A 19,434-nucleotide genomic window follows, 5' to 3' on the forward strand; every position below is an offset into this window, starting at 1 on the left:
TGTTGATCAATTTTCCTATTCTCTTTACTTATATAGACCTTTAACTTAATCCCACAAAGACAAAACGCCACCCTGAACAGCTGAAGATACGAACAGAGATGGTTGTCCAGTGCAAGGCAAAGAGAGGCACATTGCTCAGACATGCTTAAAATAGCAACAAAACCATCAATTACAAAACAGATGGGTTATTTTGGCCTGAGTGGCTCACGCTCAGAGGCATTTTTCTTATATTCACATCTTGACCCTGTAAAGAATTCTGTCTTGACCCTTTCTACCCATGTTAAATGTGTTCCTACCATGAGCCAGCTCCTGCACCAAACAGTAGGATGGAATAGTCAAGGAAACAGAGCAGACACCACTAGCTCCCCAGGCCAGGGAGGGTGACCCCCAAACACAAGACATTTTCCTTCAAAATAAAGATGCATCATCATCTGTTTGCTTAGTCGGCCATTTGCACCAATTGAGCACATTCAAAAGATACAGCTGTTATGGAATTCAGGTGGTCTGTGTGTGGGGTGGGTTAGAGGAGAAACCAGTTGGGAATTTGGTCTAAGTGGGCTTGACTTAGGTTTTAGAATGGCAAAACCTGGGCACCCTGGAGGAGTCCAAGTAACTGTAACATCATTTTCAGTCCTATTCAATCCTTACCAATTTGTTTTGGACCAAGTAATTTGTTTCCAGTCATGACACAAAATGAGAATATGAAGGCATGTAGAGAGGGGACCTGCTGGGTTTGGGATACACAAAGACAATGAAGATGAAATATTCATATTTCACAACTTATCTAGGGTAAATTCTATAAATAGATAATATTTTTTCCCTTCAGAAAATTGAACTGTCATAGTAAAGAGTATTATGGGAACTTTTTTACTCTCACCAAATAAAGCATTGTGGACATTTTCTAACTAGTTTACATACAAAATTAAAATATTTTTGCACCCATGCTTTCTGCCATATTTTACATGACTACTCGCCCAATTCCCATGTGCATACAGTTGTAGAGGCACATTCCCTTTATTTTGTCAGCTTCCTGCCAAATGGAGCATTTTGAAGGGAAACAGAATTTTTGTAAGCAACATGCGTGAATTTGGTGGAGTGTGTTTAATTTTGCTTTTCCCATTTTGGGTATCAAGATGAAGTTTAATAAAGAATGACTGGGTGCTATTTTCAGCATAATCGATTAAATTCTGAGTATTAGATTTAATTGTAGAAGACATACCTTGGAATAGGGACCAGGTCTGATGATCACTGCCATAAAAATGGCCCACCCTATAGATACTCAGGAAATATTCAGCTTTATGTCCCCTTCTTGTGGGCAGGAGTCAAGCTGGCCCATTTTTTCTGAGGTCACTTATGCAGTAACAATAGAAACACAGGTTTCCTGAAGCTCATGCATTTCCATGCTGTGTGGCCATTGGAATTCAAAGTGGATCAAAGATGGTCATATTTATATATTGTGATTCTACAAGCACGAAAGCTAATTTTATCTGATCAGGTGCAGAAACTTTGTTATTTTTGTCTCAATGTTTTAAGAGATGAAGCTTTCTCAAAGTCATGTTTGAAGAAATTTCTTCCCAGAAAAACTTTATTTTTTCCCTAGTAAAACTTATTCAAGATAGTGCTAAATCAACAAACTATTCCTAAATATAGTCATGAAAGCACTTTGAAATTATGTATTTGCTGCTGTATTTAACATGCATCACATTTAAAATCTAACTATTTCAGATTCCAATAGGAGAAAAATAATCTGGAGAAGATGAACATTCCTCTAAGAAAGAAGTACTTTTTTGTGAGAAAAAACAGATTAATTTTGAAGATTTCAGTGGGGGTATTAGTTATGTTGTTAATGAACCAACTGTTAAATGGAGTGCTTTTTCATGGCTTTTACGATTTCACTTAAAAGAGCTACTTGTTGATTTTCTGGAATCTATCAAGCTATTGATGAGGCTGTTGCCGGTTAGCTTTGCCTAACGGGTTATCAGAAATCCCTAGAAACATGTTATTTGTCACTTATTGTTACAATAATGCTTCCTAATACAACCATAACACTTCAGTTGCAGATCTCAGTCTAGGGGTTGACTGTGGCAATTTTGCTCATCAGGGAAGTAAGATGAGGGGTGAGCGTCTCACTGCCCTGAGGGCCAGCTGGGGTGGGTTTGCTCCGGGAGTGTCATTCAGGTAAGAGACCACAAGGGCAGTAGCTTCCCAGGAGTGAGGATCTTGTTTCAAGGAAATGTCAAGGGTATAAGAGGACAAGTGTACAAGTGTACACAATGACAGGTGGGAGCGAGGACTTTACAGGAGCTATCCTGGGGTCACGTCTCACCTTTCACCATTGACTACAGAAAGTCATAGAGGCAAGTTCAAGGTCAAGGCATGGACATATGCACAGTCTCCACGCTGAGGCCATGGCAAGGGAGAGCACAATGGGAATGAGGGAAAATCTGGGCTGATCGTTCCATCTACCCCTCATAGGTGTTGTTCTGCAACCCTGGCACATTTCCTTCATTCAGTGGAGGAAAAATGTTATAAAAACTGGCATCTTTCACTGATTCAATGGAGGAAAATGTTATCAAAACAACCTTCACCTGAATGATGCAGTTACCTGCAATATTCCTTTACTGTGGTGTTTTACTTTGTAAAAGTATTTTTTATTTGTTACTAACTCAGACACATTCTTTTTTTAACTTAAAAAAATATAGCAACAAACAAACACAAACATTCTTAACTTATGATCATTCCATTCTACCTATATAATCAGTAATTCACAATATCATCACTTAGTTGCATATTCATCATCATGATAATTTCTTAGAACATTTGCATTAATTCAGAAAAAGAAATAAAAAGACAACAGAAAAAAATTCATGCATACCATATCCTTTAACTCTCCCTTTCATTGATCACTAACATTTCAATCTAAATTTATTTTAACATTTGTTCCCCCTATTATTTATTTTTATTCCATATGTTTTACTCATCTGTTGATAAGGTAGATAAAAGGAGCATCAGACACAAGGTTTTCACAATCACACAGTCACATTGTGAAAGCTGTATCATTATACAATCATCTTTAAGAAACATGGCTACTGGAACACAGCTCTACATTTTCAGGCAGTTCCCTCCAGTCTCTCCATTACATCTTGACTAACAAGGTGATATCTGTTTAATGTGTAAGAATAACCTCCAGGATAAACTCTCAACTCTTTTTGGAATCTCTCAGCCATTAACACTTTATTTTGTCTCATTTTGCTCTGCTCCCATTTGGTCAAGAAGGTTTTCTCAATCTCTTGATGTTGAGTCTCAGCTCATTCTAGGATTTCTGTCCCACGTTGCCAGGAAGGTCCACCCACCTGAGAGTCATGTCCCACGTAGCCAGTGGGAGGGCAGTGAGTTTGCTTGTTGTGTTGACTGGAGAGAGAGACCACATCTGAGCAATACAAGAAGTTCTCTTGGGGGTGACTCTTAGGCCTAATTTTAAGTAGGCTTGACCTATCCTTTGTGGGGTTAAGTTTCATATGAACAAACCCCAAGATTGGAGACTCAGTCTATTGCTTTGGTTGTCCTCACTGCTTGTGAGAATATAATGCATTCGACTTGGGGAAGTTGTATTTTCCCCCTTTCTCACCATTCCCCAAAGGGGACTTTGCAAATACTTTTTTATTCACTATTCAAATCACTCTGGGATTTATTGGGGCATCGCTCTGGACAAACTAACAAAATCTCATGCCCTACTCAAGGTTGCATGTACTTATGGTTTTCAATTAAGCTGGCTACATAAATTATATTTGGAAGTGCACTAGTCAAAATATAAATTTTGTACCAAATGAACATATTGTGCTCTAGTCTCACACAAGTTAAAAGTTTAAAATATCAATTACCATTTATTTTCAATACCCTGCAGTAATGACAATCCTTTGCAAAAACATTTTTAAATTTGTACATTTAATCACTATCATTATACACTCTAGGCATTCCTAGATTATACCATCTCAGTCTTTATCACCTATCTTTCTTTCTGATTTCATTTGTGCTCCCAGCCCTCCTTCCTCTATCATTCTCACATTCAGCTTCATTCAGTGTTTTAACATAATTGTATTACAGTTAGGTAGTATTGTGCTACCCATTTCTGAGTTTTTACAATCAGTCCTGTTGCACAATCTGTATCCCTTCAGCTCCAATTACTCAATATCTTACCCTGTTTTTATCTCCTGATGGCCTCTGTTACCAATGAAATTCTCCAAGTTTATTCTCTAATGTCAGTTCATATTAGTGAGACTACACAGCATTTGTCTTTTTGTTTCTGGCTAATCTCACTTAGCATAATGTCCTTAAGGTCCATCCATGTTGTTACATACTGCATAACTTTATTCTTTCTTACAGCTGCATAATTTTCCATCATATGTATATACCACAATTTGTTTAGCCACTCATTTGTTGTTGGACATTTTGGCTGTTTCCATCTCTTCGCAATTGTAAATGATGCTGCTATAAACATTGGTGTGAAAATGCCCATTTGTGTCCTTGCCAACATATCCTCTGAGTAGATATCTAACAATGGTATTGTCGGGTCATATGGCAATTCTATATTTAGCTTCCTGAGGAACCACCAAATTGCCTTCCACAGCGGTTGTACCATTTGACATTCTCACCAACAGTGGATAAGTGTGCCTCTTTCTCCTCATTCTCTCCAGAATTTGTCATTTTCTGTTTTATTGATAATGGCCATTCTGGTGGGTGTGAGATGATATCTCATTGTGGTTTTGATTTGTATTTCCATAATAGCCAGGGAAGTTGAGCATCCTTTCATGGGCCTTTTGACCATTTGTATTTCCTCTTCTAAGAAGTGTCTGCTCGGGTCTTTTGCCCATTTTGTAATTGGGTTGTCTGTCTTTTTTGTTGTTGAGTTGAACAATTTCTTTATATATTCTGGATACTAGACCTTTATTTGATATATCGCTTCCAAGTATTGTCTCCCATTGTTCGGCTGTCTTTTTACTTTCTTGATGAAGTTCTTTGATATGCAAAAGTGCTTAATTTTGAGGAGTTCCCATTTATTTATTTATTTCTTCAATGCTCGTGCTTTGGGTGTAAAGTCTAGGAAACCGCCTCCTAGTATAAGATTTATAAGATATTTTCCTATATTTTTTCCTAACAGTTTTATGGTCTCAGATCTAATGTTTAGGTCTTTGATCCATTTTGAGTTAGTTTTTGTATAGAGTGTGAGATATGGGTCCTCTTTCATTCTTTTGCATATGGATATCTAGTTCGATAGGCACCATTTATTGAAGAGACTGTTCTGGCCCAGGTTGGTTGGCTTGACTGCCTTATCAAAGATCAATATTTCATAGATGAGAGTGTCTATATCTGAACACTCTATTTTATTTCATTGGTCAGTATATCTATCTTTATGCCAGTACCATGCTGTTTTGACCACTGTAGCTTCATAATACACCTTAATGTCAGGTAGCGTGAGACCTCCAGCTTCATTTTTTTTTCCTCAGGGTGCTTTTAGCTATTCAGGACACTCTGTCCTTCCATGTAAATTTAGTTATTGGTTTTTCTATTTCTGAAAAGTAAGTTTTTGGGATTTTAAATTGGTATTGCATTGAATCTGTAATTCAGTTTAGGTAGAATTGACATCTTAACTATATTTAGTCTTCCAATCCATGAACACAGTATGCCCTTCCATTTATTTAGGTCTTCTGTGATTTCTTTTAACAACTTCTTGTAGTTTTCTTTGTATAGGTCTTTTGTCTCTTTAGTTAAATTTATTCCTAAATATTTTATTCTTTTGGTTGCAATTGTAAATTGAATTTTTTTCTTGATATCCCCTCAGATTGTTCATTACTTGTGGTTAGAAACACTACAGATTTTTGAGTGTTGATCTTTTAACCTGACAATTTTCTGTACTTGTTTATTAGCTCTAGTAGCTTTTGCTGTGGATTTCTTGGGGTATCATATAATATGCAAACAGTGAGAGTTTTACTTCTTCCTTTCCAATTTTGATGCCTTGTATTCCTTTTTCTTGTCTAATTGCTCTGGCTAGAATTTCCAACACAATATTGAATAACAGTGGTGATAGTGGACATACTTGTCTTATTCTTGATCTTAGGGGGAAAGTTTTCCGTTTTTTCCCATTGAAGATGATGTTAGCTGTGGGTTTTTCATAATTACCTTTATCATTTTGAGGAAGTTCCCTTCTATTCCTATCCTTTGAAGTGTTTTCAACAGGAAAGGATGTCGAATTTTGTCAAATGCTTTTTCTGCATCAATCAAAATGATCATGTGGTTTTTCTGCTTTGATTTGCTGATATGGTATATTACATTAATTGATTTTCTTACGTTGAACCATCCTGTTGCATACCTGGGATGAATCCTACTTGGTCACATTATATAATTATTTTAATGTGCTGCTGGATCCGATTTGCTAGAATTTTGTTGAGGATTTTTGCATCTATACTTATTAGAGAGATTGGTCAGTAGTTTTCTTTTTTTGTAATATCTGTGTCTGGCTTTGGTATGAGGGTGATGTTAATTTCATAGAATTAGTTAGGTAGCTTTCCCTCCTCTTCAATTTTTTTGAAGAGTTTGAGAGGGATTGGTACTAATTCTTTTAAGCATGCTAGGTAGAATTTACATGTGAAGCCATCTGGTCCTGGACTTTTCTTTTTTGGGGAGCTTCTTAATGACTGATTCAATTTCTTTACTTGCGATTGGCTTGTTGATGTCGTCTATTTCTTCTCAAATCAATGTTGGTTGTTCATGCCTTTCTAGGAAGTTGTCCATTTCATCTACATTGTCATAATTACTAGCATAAAGTTGTTCATAGTATCTTCTCATTATTTCCTTTATTTCTGTGGGGTCAGTGGCTATGTCTCCTCTTCCATTTCTGATTTTATTTATTTGCATCCTGTCTCTTCTTCTTTTTGTCAACCTCATTAAGGGTCCATCAATCTTATTGATTTTCTCGTAGAACCAACTTCTGGTTTTGTTGATTTTCTCAATTGTTTTCATGTTCTCAATTGCATTTGTTTTTGCTCTAAGCTTCATTATTTCTTTTCCTTTTGCTTGCTTTGGGGCTAGTTTCTCTAGTTCTTCCAAGTGGACAGTTTATTCCTTGATTTTTGCTCTTTCTTCTTTTTTGATATAAGCATTTAGGGCAATAAATTTCTCTCTTAGTACTGCCTTTGCTGCATCCCATAAAATTTGATATGTTGTGTTTTCATTTTCATTTGCCTAAAGATATTTACTGAGTCTCTTGCAATTTTGTCCATGACCCACTGGTTGTTTAAGAGTGTGTTGTTGAGCTTCCACATATTTGTGAATTTTCTGGCATTCTGCCTATTATTGATTTCCAACTTCATTCCTTTATGATCTGAGAAAGTGTTTTGAGTGATTTCAATCTTTTAAAATTTATTGAGACTTGCTTTGTGACCCAGCATATGATCTATCCTTGAGAATGATCCATGAGCCTTTGAGAAAAAGGTGCATCCTGCTGTTGTGGGGTGTAATGTTTTATATATGTCTTTTAAGTCTGGCTCATTTATTGTATTATTCAAATTCTCTGTTTCTTTATTGATCCTCTGTGTAGATGTTCTGTCCATTGTTGACTGTGGGGAATTGAAGTCTCCAACTATTATGACAGATGTATCTATTTCTCTTTTCAGTGTTTGCCTCATGTATTTTGGAGCATTCTGGCTCAGTGTGTAAATATTTATGATTGTTATGTTTTCTTGTGAATTGTTTCTTTTCATAATACATAGTGTCCTTTGTCTCTTTTAACTGTTTTACATTTGAAGTCTAATTTGTTGGATATTAGTATAGCTACTCCAGCTCTGTTCTGGTTGTTAGTTGCATGAAATATCTTTTCCCAACTGTGCTGGTCTGAATCCGTGGTGGACCCCAGAAAAGCCACACCCTTTGATCCTCATTCAGTATTGCTGGGTGGGACCATTTTGATTGTTTCCATGAAGATATGACCCACACAATTGTGGGTGGTAACTTTTGATTAGACTATTTCCATGGAGGTGTGTCTCCACCCACTGAAGGTGGAGTTGCTTGCTGGAATCCTTTAAAAGAGGAAACATTTTGGAGAGAGTCCCTTTTTTTGGTAGAGCCACAAGAAAGCCAGCAGATGCCACCATGTTCACCATGTGCTCTTCCAGCTGAGAGAGAAACATTGAATGTCTTCAGCCTTCTTGAACCAAGGTATCTTTCCCTAGATGCCTTAAATTGGGCATTTCTATAGACGTGTTTTGATTGGGACATTTTGTTGACCTTAGTACTGTAAGCTAGCAACTTATTAAATTCCACTTGTTAATATATGTTGCATTCCAGCAGCTAGCAAACTAGAACACCAAATTTTCACTTTCAACCTATATTTATCCCTGGGTCTAAGATGTGCTTCCTGTAGACAGCATATTGATGGGTCCTGTTTTTAAATCCATTCTGCCATTCTATATCTTTTGATTGGGGAGTTTAATCCATTAACATTTAGTGTTATTACTGTGTGGCTAGTACTTTCGTGTACCATTTTGCCTTTTGGATTTTATATTCATATCTAATTTTTATTCTTTTTGCCTTTACTGATAGTCTTCATTTTTACACTCTTCTCCACACCTCTCTCTCCTGTCTTTTCGTATCTGCCTCTAGTGCTCCCTTTAGTATTTCTTACAGAGCTGGTCTCTTGGTCACAAATTCTCTCAGTGATTTTTTTGTCTGAAAATGTTTTAATTTCTCCCTCATTTTTGTAGGGCAATTTTGCTGGATATAGAATTCTTGGCTGGCAGTTTTTCTCTTTTAGTAATTTAAATATATCATTGCACTCTCTTCTCAACTCCATGGTTTCTGCTGAGAAATGTATGCATAGTCTTATTAGACTTCCCTTGTATGTGATGGATTGCTTTTCTCTTGCTGCTTTCAAGATTCTCTCTTTCTTTTTGACTTCTGACATTCTGATTAGTATGTGTCTTGGAGTATGTCTATTTGGATCTATTCTGATTGGGGTACACTGCACTTCTTGGGTCTGTAATTTTTAGTCTTTCATAAGAGTTGTGAAATTTTCAGTGATAATTTCCTCCACTAGTTTTTCTCCCCCTTTTCCCTTCTCTTCTCCTTCTGGGACACCCACAACACGTATATTTGTGTGCTTCATATTATCATTCAATTCCCTGGGACCCTGCTCATATTTTTCCATTTTTTTTTCCCTATAGTCTCTGTTTCTTGTTGGATTTCAGATGTTCCGTCCTCCAGTACACTAATCTTATGTTTTGTCTCTCTAAATATACTATTGTAGGTTTCCACTGTTTTTTTCATCTCCTCTACCATGCCTTTCATTCCCATAAGTTCTGTGATTTGTTTTTTTCAGATTTTCCATTTCTTCTTTTTGTTCATTCCTTGCCTTCTTTATATCATTCCTCAGTTCATTGATTTGGTTTTTGATGAGGTTTTCCATATTTGTTCATATATTCTGAATTAATTGTTTCAACTCCTGCATCTCATTTGAATTGTTGGTTTGTTCCTTTGACTGGGTCATATCTTCAATTTTCCTACTGTGATTCACTATTTTTTGCTGGCGTCTAGACATTTAATTACCTTAATTAGTTTATTCTGGAGATTGTTTTCACTTCTTTTGCCTAGGATTTTCTTGCTGGATGACTTTGTTGTCTATCTGTTCTTTGTCATTGAGTTCAGCTTATTCTGGACCACCAGCTTAGGTTTTGTTTAACAGAGCAGAATTTTTCAGTTCTTGTTATCTTGTTTTTTTGCCCTGCCTGTATGGTGCCCCCCCACCCTTAGGAGGCTCTACTTAGGTATTATAGACCCCAGCCAGATTTTCCCTGATCAAACTGGCCTCCTGTGAGGAGCAATGATTCACCTGTGTCAGTTTTCCCTGAGGGTGAGACCCAGGAGGTTGAAAGGCTTTCCTGTGAAGTCTCTGGACTCTGTTCTTTTACTATCCTGCCCAGTATTTGGTGCTTATCTGCCTTTGGGTCCCACCAATAGAATGTGATGCAGTACCTTTAACTTTGCCAGACTCTCCCTGCTGGGGGTGTGGTGGAGACAGAGGAGAGGTTGTGGGCTGACTTTAATCACTTAAAATTTCTGAACCCTGGGTCTGAATTCCTTGAGGGAGGGAATCCACCTGAGCTGGGCTCCACCCCTCTCCTGGGGAAAGCACAGACTCCAGATAAGCTCTCAGAGAAGCTTGTTTCTGCCTATGCCTGGGGCAGTTGCAGTCTGAGAAGACCTGCCGCTGTATCCAAAAGCAGTCAGGCCTTTGTAGAAACACAGCCACAAAAAAGAAAGAAAAAAATCCTTCTCAGAGCAAGACCCCTGTTCCTCAAGTTTGTCAATCAAGAGCATAAGTTGGTATGTTCCTTTGTGTACCTTCAGATCCTATGTTCCCCCTCCTTTCCTTCAGGGTCCAGACCCTTTCAAATATTATGTGCTATTCAATCCAAAAAACCTCTGTTTCCTTTTTCTGTCAGTCCTGCCCCCTCAGTGCTGGGGCAAAAATCAGTGACCTCCACTTTGACCCGGTACAAGTGAGCTGAGGGCCTATTTTTAGTAGTCAGAATTTGTAAATTAATTCCACAATTGAAGCTCAGTTGCACTCAGCCCCTGCTGCTGGTAAAGTCTCTTTCCTTTCTCCTCTGGGAAGCAGCCCATGGGAGAGGGGCACCGGCCACCACGGCTTGGGGAACTCACGGTTCTGGGTGGGCTCGTAGCCAGTCCAGCCGTTCTAGACTGGGGTAGGCTGTCTGTCTGGTCACTGATGTGGCCCCAGCAGTTGTTCTGTACTATTCCTGGCTATTTAATAACTGTTCTGGAGGACGAACTAAATCCCACACCTCGTTAAGCCGCCATTTTGGCACTCTCTCAGACACATTCTTATATTGGGATTGAAAAAGGCTATTGTTGCATAGAGGTGGACAATTTCAATCTGGAAGCATTTGCTAGTTTTACATAAAATGGGAACAAATCAAAGGGAACAGATTGTATTGTATATCTGCTTTCAATAAAAGTAATAAGAGTAGTTAAAAATGGACTAAATGTGGATAAATGCACCGTGGAAAATCCATACAATGAAATATTATCCAGTAAAAAAATATTGGCCTACCAAGTTATGAAGAAATGTAGGAACCTTAAATGTGTATTGCTAAGTGAAAGAAGCCAGTCTGAAAAGGCTACTACTATTTGAATCCATGCATGACATTGTAGAGAAGGCAAAACTTCAAAGACAATGAAAGATCAGTGGTCCCAGGGGTGCATGGGGAAGGGAGCAGGGATGAATAGCTGGAGCACAGGTCTTTGTGTGCCTAAAAATTCTTTTAGGGCAGCAAAGCTGTTCTGTACAATACTGGAGCAGTCTGTACAATACTGGAGCAGAAGGATGGCATTATGCACATTATACATTTCCCAAATCCATACAAATTCACAGCACAGTGAATGAATCTTGGGGTATGCAAATTAAAAAAAAATCTTTTGGGATGTTGGGAGATACCAGTACGTAATGAAGAATATGCTAACACCATCCAACTATATTACAGACATGTGGTACAGCCTCATAGGAGGGTATGGGAAAAAGGGCTTCCCCTAGGCAACTTTGGAAGTGAGTGTATTCTGTAAGACAAAAGCAAAAGTAAGTGTATAAAAACAATGCACTCTAGTTGATAAAGTTGTCTCCGTTAGTGATATGTGTTAACAATTCTGAAACAGCTGTATGTTTATAAAGAAATTGAACAACTATATAAATAGATGACAGAGGGTGCAAGTTAGTTTTACTGCTGTTGGAAGGGAGGTTACAGATAAGGAAGGGAAGGAGACAAGAATGATTCCTGTGGTGATAGGTAAGAGTCTGGAACATCACCATGGCTGCATGTTTAGTTTTATAAAGACACAAGTGGTTACAACTTGAATTATTTACAGATATGATAAACACAGGGACTAGTATATATACATGTATTTTTTTGCTCTGTCAGCTGACATGGTCTAAAAAAAATGATACCCCAGTAACAACAAGCAAACCTAGCACCCAAATCTTGGTTTTCAATACCTTTCTACAATAAAAGGAATCAAGGATCATTGAAGAAATGGCTGATTCTGGGAGTGGGCTGGGAAATATATATGATGTGCCAGAAGGAAGTATCTGACCAACAAAATTAATAAAGCAGCATTGGATTAAACCTCAAAGTATAAAGTAAATACCCATGAGTACACGCCGACATAAATAAATGATTAAATAAAGTCTCACTCATATCTTGACTCTGAATTAAGTTATAGTATCAGGGAGTGAATCTTCTATTCCTCTTAATTTTATTAAGTTACTCATGTAATGAAAACAAAACTTTGTAAAAGCAATTAAAAATAACATCAGTTACATGTATTTTCACACATTTAGGTCTTTATCCATCACTTAGGAAATAAAGTGGCCTCTAAATGAGTCAGTATTCTAAACATCATACATTAATTCATCTTAATATTATTCACTCTGATAAATAGCTTGCTTCATTACATCACACTGTTTGTGAGCCAAATTTTTAGGATTAGAGAGAATTATTCATGCATGTAACTTTTTTAATTAAAAGGAAGAAGAAAAGATTAGTCAACCTTTTTAAAGAGATAACCACATGAAAGGCAGCTTTTAATTACTCTTTTTGAAGTTTCTTTCCCAGCTGAAAATTCAGTCTTCAACATGAATGTTGTAAATGAGCTACCTCTTGAGAAAAGAGGTTAATCATGTAGTAGGTACTGTCTGAAAGCCTAGTGCAGTGGGATGTGGATGGAATGGCATCGTTGTAATCACAGGGAACCATGGCACTTGCTTATACTTCCCAAAGGCAAGGGACTAAGATTTTCATTTCCTTTCTCTTCATTATACCCTTGAGTTCTTGTTCCTTATGGTTGGTACTGAAAACAGTTTGCCCATGTGCATCTACTTATTATATATATATATATATATATATATATATATATATATATATATATATATATTTGGCATCTAAGTGTGTTTTCTGCTTTCAGTTGGCTTGTACTTAATTGGTCCTATCTTTCTCTGTCTTTTCAGACTACACCTTGGAAGTGCCGTAGCACATGGATTTCAGGTCTGCCTGTGAAGAGGTAGGTTAGATGGCTTTCTACTTTTCAAGTAAGGAAAACCGAATAGAGGCAGGAAATACTTGTTCCCTCTCAATATAAGTGGAACTCTGATTTGGGCCAAAGGATGAGTGATATGCCTATTTCATTTCAGGACTATAACTTCTATCGGTGAGACCTGAAATCCAAAGACTGTCTGGGGAAGCATCAGATTTTAACTCATCCTTTTAGAAAAGCACATTTGATTTGATTGAATTGCACTTATTCTCCACAACCATGCACTCTATTATTTCACATACTGCAAGTGTTGGAACTAATTCTTTTCATCTAAATGGTTGTTAAATTAGAAGATATCAAAGATCCCTTTCAGCATTAAATTCCTGTAATTTTATGATGGCAATATTCTTTAGATATTTTAATGTAATTTATATATTAATACATAGGAATTCAGATTCTCAGTAGAGCTGTTCTCATACTTTGAGTCTAAGCACGGTTACCTTCTTTCAAGGTTGTTAAAGTCCATTCAAATGTGCTGTTCAATACTGCATGTGCCTGGACCCCCAGGGGATATGACCATTCTCTTTTAGGGGGAAAAACTATCTTTTTACTTGCAACAACCCAAGCCACTGTCTTTTCACTCTTTTGGCAAAATGAAAAAATTTATAGGTTAAAATATCTTGTATTTGCTTAAAAGTTTTGAATTATTTCTTCTTGTATATAAATAACCCAATGGGGGGGGCAACTGGATTATCTATGATAGAGTTAGAAGCAAACAAACAAAAACTTAAATTTTTAATGTTCCTGAAGATTATTCTTTAAGTGAAAGGTCATGTGTTTAAGCTTTTTCTGCATTAATTTGTGGAAAACAATTCATTATTTTCCTCTAAGGAAAATGCAAACATGACTTTTCCATATTTGCCACAGTTGTGCAAGGCTTAAAATAGAGGTAAAAATAATTTCAGAAAACCAATAAAGTACTTTAATACTTAAATCCTTGGTGGTTTTTATTCTTAAGCATTCCTATCAGATAAGGCTTTATAAATATCCCTAGAGGAGAGGAGCACTTTCTCATGTTACATGACAGTTACTTGTTTAAAAACCTCTCTCACCTCATAGACTGAATACCATAATGTCAGAGCATCTAATGGGGCTCATCTCTTTAACTCAGTACCTATCCATCCATCGGCGTTTTTAATTGAAGTGTTTTAGATGCTCTGCATGCTATTTTAAGCTTGCATTGTAATTCTGCATCATTTCCAGTTTTAATTATATAGCATTATACTCTTAATTTTGAATGTAGTGAGTCTTCTACTACCATCAAAGTGTTATGCCATCTTGTGTGTTTGGGTAGTCAAGCACTCTGACCCTGAACGGCTATTTGGATGAATGCAACAAATCTGTGATTTATGTAATAGATACGTGATTCTGGCCAAATACTATTTCAACAATGTTTTTTAATGGACATCAGCTGCTGGCATAAGACTGAATTCTCAGGACTTTTAACTTAGTTTTAGTAAAGTTGTTTTGAGCTATTGATTTGGGATATATATCAAATTCTAGTGGAGATTCAGTAGATTTATTTTTTAATGGCTATATGTTCTTGTGTCCTTGTTACCCCTTGCTTTTGGGTTTGCTCCCTTGCATTGAGCCCTTTGAGAATCCATGCCATTTTAGAGTCTATCCTGACTGCAGAATAGATATCTAAATTATTCAGGGACATTATCCCTGTGTCCTATGCTGGATTCCTGCTTACAGAACCGTAAGATGCTTTGAATATGATCAAACTGCTCTGAAAATGATCCACAGTCAGCAAGGTTGCCTGAAGTTTACAGCTTTTAAACATTTGGGTTGGCAGAAACCATAGAGATAATGTAGCCTAACTCTGTCACTTTGCCGGCGAGGGAATTGAGAGGTTTTATGAAATGTCAAATGACATTTAATTAATTAGATAAAAGCCCAAATACAAACCTTGAAATTCCTCACACTAAGTTTAGGCCTCTTTCTTGTATATTGCATTGCGGGAAATTAGGAAAAAGTCAAATATATATTAAATAAAAACCTGATTTCTCTTGACTTCCAATAATCCATTAAAGATGTTAATATTATATCCATGAATATCCAATAAATCCAACTGGATTACTAGTGTCAAAGCCAGGGAGCCTCCTAATTGTAAAAGAAATGCAAAAAGCACACCTAGATCATTTCCTTTTAAAAGCACATGGAAAGATTTCCGGGAAGATAGTGCAGTGGGGTGGATTGCACTCACTCCTGCTCTGTGGGGAAAGACAGGGGATAGGGAGAGAATGACCAGAACTGTGGTCCCAGGGGGGTGAGTAATTGAAAAGGGTCTCCAGGGTTTTTTGGAGGGGAGAATTGTGGTGGGGGGGGTCAGGACAGAGAGAGAGCGAGGTGAGTCAGATCAGACGTGATTCCCACTGTGGCTAGGCTGTGTGCACATGGAAGAGAGGATCTGAGGGAACTGACATCCTCTGCTCCAGCCTGTCCAGTTGCTGGCTTTGGAAACGTCCCCGAGGGAGCCCCGAGGCAGGGCAGGCTGTCCACCGGAAAAAGCCAGGCCCGTAGGCACTGGAAGCCATCTCCCGGCCCAGTGCTGTAAGTGGCTGTACCATCAGGCATTGTGTGTGGCGCATCCGCCTGATGCTGTGGGTCGCCTCTCACCTGGGCCCTATGGTTAACTGTCTCTCCTGCATGGCAGCATGAGCTGTCCTGCCCTCGCTGTCTTACCAGCCCAGGGCTGCAAGCTGGGAGGGGAGGAGGTGCTCCAGGAGCGCCATCTGCTGGTCAGAAGAGGTAGGTGCAGACAGGCAAACTCCTTATCTGCCTAGGTAGTTTTCATTTCTTTTTACTTTCTTCTTTTTTTCTTTTATCTTTTCACTGTTGATATATTCTCCTCTAAATGTTTTATTAGTATTATTTTTATTTTTACATACATTTATATTTGTATTTGCTTTTGGTTTTTATTTGTTCATTTTATTGTATTTTTATTTATTCATCTATTTATTGATTTGATTTGATTTTTCTCTCCCTCCTGTATTAGCTAGTCTGAGTTCATTCCCAATAAATTTTAGGGACTCTGCTTCTGGCTTTGGGACCTACCACTATTGATGTATTTTTTGTTTGTTTTATAATTTTTATTTGATTTTATTATTATCATTTGGGGGTGGTAAGGCATGGCCTAGGAATCAAGCCTGGGTCTCCTGCAAGGCAAGGGTGTATCCTGCCACTGAAGTACATGTGCATGCAGGCCTAGTTTTTAATAGATTATCAGGTAGAATTGCAATTCCTACATAACATCAGGGCTTCAATTTGGTGGGGAATTACTGACAAACCAGGTACAAAAGGAGCCCTTCAGGGTGCTGCGACGACGACTCAGTGGCAGAGTTCTCACCTACCGTGCTGGAGACCCAGGTTCTATTCTTGGTGCCTACCATGCAAAGAAAAAAAGAAAAAGAAAAAAAAAAGGAGTCCATCAATGCAAAACCAGGAAAAATAAGAAATTTTAGAAGAGTGAAGATAACCAATTTGCAAAATAACCTTATAAGTTATTCAAATTCCCTGGAAATAACAGAAAATCACAAAGCACATGAAGATCCAAGCAGATATGGCCCAGCCAAACAGCCAAATCAAAACACCAAAGGGGAGGCAGAATATAGTACAACTACTCAAGATTATTTATAAGGAGATAAAGGATATCAGGAAGACACTAGAAGAGTATAAAGAGGAATTCAAAAGATTAAATAGAAAATTGAAAGATCTCACAGAGATGAAGATATGGTAGAAGAAATTAGAAATATACTAGAGACACTATAGCAGATTAAAAGAAGCAGAAAGAAAAAAAAAGAAGCAGAAAGAAGAAGAAGTGAGCCACAAGACAGAACAATTGAACTAGTGCACACAAAAGAACAAATGGCAAGCAAGATGAAAAAAATGGAACTGGATCTTAGGGAAAGAATGGACAACAAGAGGCACACAAATTTAGGAATCACTGGTGTCCCAGAAGGAGAATAGAAGAATAAAAGATTGGGAAAATTAATTGAAGATATAATCAGAGAAAATTTCCCAACCCCCAAAAAAACCATAAATCAAAGAGGTCCAGTGAACCCCAATTAGAATAAATCTAAATATACCTACTCCAAGGTACATACTAATCAAATTGTCAAATGTTGAAGAAAAACAGGAAGTCCTGAACGTTGCACAAGAAAAGAGAACTACTACATGCAAGGGAAAACACATAAGACCGAGTTTGGACTACTCAACAAGCACCATGGAAGTAAAAAGGTAGGGGTATAGATGTATTTAGGGTCCTGAATGTGAAATGCTTCCAGCCTATAATTCTTTTAGCCAGCTAAGTTATCCTCCAAAATTGAGGAAGAGATAAATATTTTCAAAGACAAACAAAGACTGACAGAACTATTCAACAAGAGACCTGCCCTATAAGAAATACTAAAGGGAATCCTATCAACAGAAAATAAAGGAGAGGAGGGGGAGTTCTGGAGCAGGACACAGAATTGAAGAGCACTAGTAAGGGTAATTTAAAGGATAAAGTGAGAGAGAAGGAAAAGAATATATAGATCTGATACATAAAAACTAAATGATAAGAAGGTAGATTCATACAACAGCAGATTTGAAGAGGCAGAAGAAAGAAATAAAAAGGTAGATTCAAGAACTGCTTTTACAGTAATAACTTTGAACATTAATGAACTAAACTCACCAATTAAAAGATAAAGATTGGAGAATGGATTAAAAATATAATCCATCTATATGCTATTTACAAAAGATACATGTTAGACTCAAGGGCACAATTAGATTGAAAGTGAAATGATGGAAAAAAGATGTTCTATGAAAGCTGTAACCTAAAGAAACAGGGGTAGCTATAGTAATATCAGATAAAATAGACTTTAAAAGAGACAAGGATACTACATATTAATAAAATGGATAATTTCCTTATTGGCAACAAGGAAATAGAGAAGCTAAGCAATTTGATAAACAAATTAAACCAAGCATATATACTTCATTATACTCCAAAACACCAGGATATACATGCTTCTCTAGTGCACATCTACATCTCCAGTATAGATCATATGCTGGGACAAAAATGGAATCTTTATAGATTTAATAAGATTTAAATTATCCAAATTATTATTTAAATTGATACCACTTTCCTGACCACAGCAGAATAGAGCTGGAAATTAATAATCACCAAGGAACCAGAACTTTAACAAATATACGGGGATTAAACAACACTCTCTTAAGTAATCAGTGGGTTAAAGAAGAAATTACTAAATAAATCAGTAAATATCTGGAGATGACTGAGGATACAACATATCAGAACTTATGGGATGTGGTGAAGGCAGTGCTGGGAGGGAAATTTGTTGCCCTAAATTCAAACATTAGCAAACGAAAATGAGCAAAAATTGAGGACTCAGTTGCTCACCTTGAGAAATTAGAGAAAGAATGCTGAAAAAGCATTTGATGAAATTCAGAATCCTTCCTGAAAAATACACTACAAAAAGAAGGAATCAAAGGAAACTTTCTCAATGTCATAAGGAGCATGTATGAAAAACCCATAGCCAGCATCATGCATAACAGTGAGAGACTGAAAGCTGCACCCCCAAGATCAGGAATGAAACAAGGATGCCCATTATCACCACTATTATTCAACATTGTTCTAGGTGTCCCAGCTGGAGTGATTAGACAGGAGAAGGAAATAAAAAGCATCCAAACAGGAAAGGAAGAATTAAAACTTTCCTTATTTGCCCATTGCATGATCCTTTACTTAGAAAACTCTGAAAAATCTTGGACAAAGCTACTTGAGCTAATAAACAAATTCAGCAAAATGGAAGGATACAAGATTAATGAATAAAAATCAGTAATGTTTTTGTACACAAGCAACGACCTATCTGTGGAGAAAATTAAGGAAAAAATTCTATTCAAAATGCTGACCAATAGAATCAGACATCTATGAATGTATGAATAAGCCTAACGAAGGACATCAAGGACATGTGCATAGAAAACTACAAAATATTAATAAAAGAAATTTAAAAATGACCTAAATAAAAGGCATCCCCTGCTCATGGATAGGAAGGTTGAATGTCATTAAGATTTCAATTCTACCCCAATTGATGTAGAGATTCAATGGAATACTAATCAAAATCCCAACAATCTACTTCAAATACTTGGAAAAGCAAGCTATAAAATTTATTTGTAAGGGAAAGAGACCCTAAATAGCTAACAATATCCTAAAAAAGAAGAGCAAACTGGGAGGACAATAACTTCCTGACTTTAAGATCTACTATAAGGCCATAGAGGTCA

The 19,434-nt window shown here is 37.1% G+C and overlaps 1 protein-coding gene across 1 annotated transcript in view; it reads left to right on the plus strand.

Moving 5' to 3' along the window:
* The first annotated feature begins 15,818 nt into the window (after positions 1-15,818).
* The window catches only part of SNTG1 (syntrophin gamma 1), a 339,457-nt gene continuing 335,841 nt past the window's right edge, over positions 15,819-19,434 (plus strand). The window contains exon 1 of the mRNA XM_077163302.1: positions 15,819-15,902. Coding sequence (XP_077019417.1) covers positions 15,819-15,902 — 84 coding nt within the window. The remainder of the gene's footprint in view (positions 15,903-19,434) is intronic.

This window comes from Tamandua tetradactyla, chromosome 6, assembly GCF_023851605.1.
Source record: "Tamandua tetradactyla isolate mTamTet1 chromosome 6, mTamTet1.pri, whole genome shotgun sequence".
In the NCBI taxonomy this organism is placed as follows: domain Eukaryota; kingdom Metazoa; phylum Chordata; class Mammalia; order Pilosa; family Myrmecophagidae; genus Tamandua; species Tamandua tetradactyla.